Consider the following 6,799-nt stretch of genomic DNA (forward strand, 5'->3'; position numbering starts at 1 on the left):
TAAAAAAATTCTCTTCACTTGAAAATTCAACATCCTTGATAAGGCTTCTCTCTCCTTTTTCTTCTCATCCCTCCGCATGTTCCTCCTTTTCTGAACTGTCTTCATGATCTATATCTACCCTTTTAGTGGCATGTATGATTTCCCTTCTTTTTCCTTCATTTCTCACATCGACCAAATATTTAGATCTTACCTTTCCTATCTCGATCCTTCTTCTAACTTTCAAATATCAGATTCTTCACACTTCGAGTGCACATCTTTCTAACCAATCATTTTTTTAGATGAAGGTTCGCCGATTCGGTACTCCGAAATCTATGTTGTATCGTATTTCTTACATCTACATGTTAGTGATTAGGCTGTGGCCATTTTCAATTTCCGTTTTTTTTTAATGTTTTCTTTGGTTACTATTAGGCGCCTGACAAATACATGTATGGCAATCTGTTGATTTATGTTATTTGATGTTTTGTATGATTTTGGGATTTATATGATGGAGTGTTTTTCTAGATAGGCTCTATTTGAACGTTGAATCCAGTTGGAAAGTTCGATGACGTCTTTGTTTCAGCAGGAGGACGAGGGGCTTTCGACAGTGTCGGAAAAAGTTGTTGGCTTTTCCTCTCTTGTAGGATTTCTTCCCTTTATGGGTTGTTGTTGGGCTTGTATTTTTTTTCTTTTAGTTTGTTTGTAATCTTGGCCCGAAGTTTGTAAATATTTTGTTTGTATAATAAAAAAAATATGGACTAATTTCACTTTGCCTCCTCCAACTAAAGGTCGAAAATCATGTTAGTCCCTGATCTTTAAAATTCATCAAGAACACCCCTGTACTCTCAAGATTCCTCTTCCGTGTCCAATCCCGAGGCCTCCATCCATTTCGGACGTTAACTCATGACGTGGCACCGACACAGGGCCCCACCTTTGGAGGCTGAAACTCAGAAGAAGGGGCACAATGGACATTTGAAGGACTTTCCCTCCAAATTTTATAATTATCCCAATGGTTTGATGAATCCAAAAAATCAGCACGCATCCACCAAAAAGGGTATGTCCAAAACCAAAAATTAAATGGGTACTGCCAAAAACCAAAAATTAAATGGGTATGCTTAGAACCTGGAAAATATCACATTTGTACCAAAATAAGATCTTTAATAGAAATGGAAATCATGTTCGTAATTAGCACCCCTATAGATGCATAAATCTATTTTACATCCAAACTACCCCAAAAATCTCAGTTTGGAATAAGGTCCACAAAAGATTAGCCCTAATCATCTTTGCAAAAGATTAGAACTAGCAACCTTGTGACACAGCACAAGGTTGCACAAAAGTGGGCAATATGCATCTCTAATATCCTGACCTTGGATGCTAATCACATACTCCATTTCCTCTATTTTCCAGCCTTTGCATTTTGTCTGATTCTGACAGATGACCTTCTTGATCCAGTTGCAGAAGCAACTGCTTTAACCTTGCTGGTTCCAGCAGCAGCTTTACTGTTGCTGGTTGCAGCTCTCGCACTTGATGCATTTGCTCCTGCCTTCTTTTCCTCCCTTATTTTCTATAGTCATGAGAAGAAATAATTGTTCAGATAAGTAAACAATAGGACTAAACAATATTCAGGTTGGATTGAATGTAACATGAAATTTTAGTGTAGTTTATAGTTTACCTTCAGCTTTGCTGCTCTAAGCTTTACCTTTTCTCTGAGCTCATTCTTTGTCTTTGGGGGCTATTTGGTACCCATAGCCTGCAAAAATAGAAGCAAACTTATGAGTAATTGGTAATTGCATTATAAGAGGCATAATCAATTTAACAAAATAACAATCTGTGCTACCTTTATACCTTAGTTGGAACAGATGAGCCCTCTCCACTGTTTAGCTTTCTTTTCTTGGACGGTGCTTTTGTCTTCGGGGGCAGGTGCCTATGGCAAGTTGTCACATTGTGACCCAAAACTCCACAATTGCTACACTTTAGAGATTTTTGAACCTTCCAAGCTTGGGGCTATCAGTCTCCTTCTCAGATGCATCCTTTACCCTTTTTGTCCTTGGCCTACCAGGCTGCCTGTTGTACTGAGGTGGGAGGATGGTAGGTTCATCACTCTGCTTCCACAAGTCCATCCCATTGACAGGTTTGACTGTGTTTGAATAAGTGGCCATGTAGGTACTAGTGAGGTAGCAAGCATCCACATAATCTTCAGGCTTGTGTCTCATGAAGTTTATGGCAGCTATAGCATGCTTGCATGGGATACCAGTAAGATCCCATCTCCTACATGCACAGGTCCTTCTACTCAGATCAACTATATATCTGCTTCCTCCAATGCTCTCTACCTCAATCTGAGGACTTCCAGAACCATAAGGAATACAATCTGTGGCTACCTTAACTTTATTCTTTTCCAAAATTTCCCTAGGCTTGGGGCAGATAGTGTCCACAACTTTGCTGATTTTTTCCTTCCTCATGGCAATCCTCTTCATCATCTTAATCCTGATATCTTCAAAGCAAGATATCACAGGTTTGGCTCTCGATGGCCAAATGAAAGCATTGAAGCTTTCACAGAGATTGTTGAGGAGAACATCACATTTCAGAGTTGTTCCAAAGTGAGACCTGGACCATTGCTTAGTTGGTCTTCTAGGATCTACAAAAACAAATAATTGTTTTAGATCATGAATTATAGTAAATTAAGCATATATCATCATTACAGTAACTGGATACAGAATCCTTACCATTTAACCAATCATAAGCCTTGGGATCCAATTGCTTCATTAGAACCATTTCTTTCCAGAAATATGCCATGGTTGTGGACTTGGCACATGCCCACAGCTAATCCTTCATCACTTTCCCTGGGTATAGCTTGTAGAAGTTAGTCCACAAGTGTCTCACACAGAATCTGTGATCAGCAAGTGGCATCACCTCTTCACAGGCAGGTATTAGCCCCTTTTGCTTGTTAGATATAAATGTCCACCTATTCCCATCCCCACTGATATCTAAATCATCCACCAATAATCTCAGAAACCACAACCAAGAATCCTTACTCTCCATTTCAACCATAGCATATGCAAGGACCCATGTAGTGCTGTTGGCATCCAACCCTACTGCTGTCAACAACTGACCCCCATAAGCACTCTTCAGATGGCATCCATCCAGCCCTAATATTGGTCTACATCTAGCCCTAAACCCCATCTTTAATGCACCAAGACAAATGTACATCCTTTTAAAAATAGGGGCCTGTTGGGGGTTGTTGAAATCACATTTTATATCCACAGTAGTGTCTAGATCCACCCTTTTTAACTCCTCAGCATAATCCATGGCCCTTGCAAATTGCTCCTTGATTGATCTCTCCAGCAACTCCAAAGCAGCCCTCTTTGTTCTATATGCTTGTTGGAAAGAAACTTTTGCTCTCACAGCAGCTGACATGGTTTGGGCAAGAGACTTTGACAAGCAAAAAGATAAACAGTCACAGTTGGTATACATGAAAACACATCATCAAATCATAGCAAATAGAGTTCAAGGTGGGAGTTTGATACCTGTTGATATGTCTGGATTCAACTTGATTTGTTCAGCAAACCTTTCAGTTAGATATGGGGTTCTAACCATGCTGTTCTCACATACCCTTGCACAGGTGTGCTCTCCATGGTAAGTCTTGATCATTAAGGTATCCTCATGTTGCATCTTAGATGCAAATAATTCAAATGGGCAATCATCAGCCTTGCAGATCACCCTGACCCTAAGTCTGTGACTTTTCAAAAAAACTGCTTCCCAACCCTTTTGGATAGCTTTTTCTCTCACAGCAGCCCTAAGAATTTTGACAGAAGCAAACTTCATGCCCTTACAGAATTGGGGGTTGCTCAAATCAGTCTTTGGGTTGAACTCTACAAATCTAGGTTCAATAGCTTCATCATTAGAGTTGGCTTCATGCCCTATGCCTTCTTCATCTGAGTCCACAGCTTGAAACATGTCCTCATTGTCTCCACAGGCATCATTGGTATTACTGCCATTCTGGTTCTCCATCACCTCAGCATTAGAACCATCTGCTCTGCTAGTACCAGCCACTTGAGCAGCTCCTCCTTCCTCTTTTGTCAACCAGTCAAACAAGAAATCATCATCCACCCCATAAGCAGCATATTCATCATCTTCCATAGCAGGATTGTAATCATCATCACATGAGTCATCATCAGAAAAAGCCTCTTCCTCATCCTCAGCATCATCATCTTCAAAAACTCCATCATCTTCTTAGATCCAACCATCATCTTCAGTATCCTCTTCCTCACTGACAAGTTCAAACTCAACTTTATTCTTGCCTTTATCAGTAGCTTTAGTTGTTGGAGCTCTGCTAGCTTGAGTTGGCACCTCATCTTCACAATCCAGGATCTTAAACTCACTTGGCTTCAACTTTTGTCTTTGTGCACACACTTTGAATCTTCTAGCTTTACACCCTAACCTATCTTCCACAGGAGGGTTTGTTGGTGAATCTGGCAGCTCCTCAATCTTGACAGAGCTCTTCTTTTTGGGTGAGTCAGGGAGCTCCTCTATGACAACACCACTTGACCCTGCTTGACTAAAACCCCAAGCAGGTGCTTATTCCTTATACATGAACTGATCTTCTAAACCTTCATAATTAGGATCCAGTTCCAAATGGTCTAGATAAAGAATGACCGCTCTAACCTCATGCACCATGCAGCACATGGTTATCACATCCTGGTCATTGTTAATCTTTGTCATCGCATCATCCTCAGAACCTATGGAGAACCAGTAATCAATGCGTGTACCAGCATATTTGGGATTTATGCCCCTAACCATCCCATCAACCTCAGTCAAAGACATTTTGTCCTTGTCCACATTGTCGTAATAGCATATGGTTCCTCCTACATACTTGTTCTCTGTGTGTGCTATATATCCACCATGATATACCTTGATGGTGAAATAATCTGGGAGTACTACACATAGTGAAAGCGAATTGAGTTAGAAGTTTCCCAACCACTAAACACACCAGCACAGGTAAAACAACCAAAATGCATCAATAAATACCCCTAAACAACACAGGTGACATGACTTAAAGCCTCACCAACAACTCTTTTGTAGGACCACAACACCACTCAAAGACCACTACACCACTTAAGGGCAATTTACAAACACTGACCATTTCTTAAATATCCGAATAAATCCATTACTTTAGATACCCAAACACACCCAACACATCATTCAATATTCAATTCCAGATAGTATGACAGAGAAACAAATAACCCTAAAAAATTAAAACCCTAATTCTCAAAGCCCCCCTTTCAGAACCTTCCAAAGCTTATATCTGAAAACCCTAAATTAAAAAGCCCTGGCTCCGAAGCTTCGAAACCCATAAAATTGTTAACCATATCAGTAATCACCCAGATTGATTGATTGCCATTTACAATCCAATACCCAAAATCCACAAATGAATATAACAAACAAATCGAAAATCAACATAAAATCTCAACACCACCGTAATCAGATGCCCTAAATTTGAATTTTAAAATTTTCCTCTCACCGTAATTGGGGATTTCTTCTGCTTCACTTTGCGTTCGAGGTATCCACTCCTCGATTGGCGCCCCATCCATGATGCTAACACGTCAACCTTATAATCTCGACAGCTTGTTGAATTGGGTTCTCACTAAATCTGGGTATGTTGCTGACAGGACCCGCCCCGAATTTCACTCTGAAATCAGAGGTGGCCCTGTGGAGCCCACCTTAGGAATAGCTCTACCAAAATTTCGGCAGAGTCACCCCTAAAATGGACTACCCAAAAACCTGTAAAACACACAAAACAATTCAAGCAAACCAACCTAATACTCCTGGAGCCACCCTGCTCCCAATTACCATCAACTCCACTTTCACAAAATACAAAACTCAACAATACTAATCCCAAAGGTTATCAGAGCAATACTAATACACAAGGATATAAAAAGAAGAGTAAAATATCAGTTAAGGGATCCTACAAGGCAGAAGTAGTGACAATTATGCCTCAAATGCCATGTACGCCCGACCTCCACTAATTCGCCTGCAAACTGGGCATTTGAAACCGAAAGGCCCAGGGGAAAGTAATTTAAAACACGTTAGAGTGAGTGGACAAAAATAAATAAGTAAGTTAATTCAAATGAAAGTAAAGCTTTAATACTTTCCCATATTTATTCCTTTAAAAACTCGATGCATGCAACATGGATAAAACATATTTCTTGCAACACGAAAATTCGTGAAAACATTACAGCCCCGCTGGTCAAAAGAAATCGAGCTAGCCCCGCTAGCTGTAGGTATCAGTCAAATATGGGGAAGAAGTTCTCACCATACAAATAAGGGAGCCTCCCAGGCTCGGGTCGGAGTGTCCCACACTCTGGAGCATCCCATGCTCTGCTCTACTCACCCACGAACACATAGTAAGCAGGGAGGAGTACTAATAGGCTAGCTAGCAATAAATATGACGACCTAGGTATGGTGGTTTAAAACCATACGAAAGCTCGAAAATCAGTAAGGCTTCCCCAATACTCACGAGAAAAGGCATATTCCAACGACGTGGCTCCTCACGCCAAAATAATCTCGAATTCATAAACCATTAGGCGAGAAATAATCGAAAAATATAATTCCATCGAAAATCCCATTTTCGAAAAATATTCTAGAAATCTCAATATCGACGAATAGAAATGTATTATAAATTTCCGGAAATCACCTCGGAAAATAACTCGTCGAAAATCATGATTTCAAATAAAAGCCATATATCGGAGATACTTATCGAAGGCTCAAAATCCATTTCCGAATCATAATTGAAAATAATTCATAATTAATCTCCGAAAATTAAATC

General features: G+C 40.1%; 1 protein-coding gene across 1 annotated transcript; it reads right to left on the reverse strand.

Moving 5' to 3' along the window:
• Positions 1-2,724: 2,724 nt before the first annotated feature.
• On the reverse strand, positions 2,725-4,976 carry LOC121049509. Its single transcript, XM_040507074.1, has 2 exons — positions 3,501-4,976; positions 2,725-3,407 (listed from the first exon to the last, which is right to left on the reverse strand). The coding sequence occupies exons 1-2, from the start codon at positions 4,111-4,113 to the stop codon at positions 2,797-2,799; spliced, it is 1,224 nt and encodes a 407-aa protein (XP_040363008.1). The 5' UTR covers positions 4,114-4,976; the 3' UTR covers positions 2,725-2,796.
• Between the last annotated feature and the right edge of the window lie 1,823 nt (positions 4,977-6,799).

This window comes from Rosa chinensis, chromosome 5 (assembly GCF_002994745.2).
Source record: "Rosa chinensis cultivar Old Blush chromosome 5, RchiOBHm-V2, whole genome shotgun sequence".
Classification (NCBI taxonomy): domain Eukaryota; kingdom Viridiplantae; phylum Streptophyta; class Magnoliopsida; order Rosales; family Rosaceae; genus Rosa; species Rosa chinensis.

Coding starts and splice junctions, on each gene's coding strand:
- LOC121049509 (XM_040507074.1), bottom strand. CDS start 4,113: ATGGAAGATGATGAATATGCTGCTTATGGGGTGGATGATGATTTCTTG. Junction 3,408..3,500: donor GAATCCAGACATATCAACAG/GTATCAAACTCC, acceptor TTTGCTTGTCAA/AGTCTCTTGCCCAAACCATG.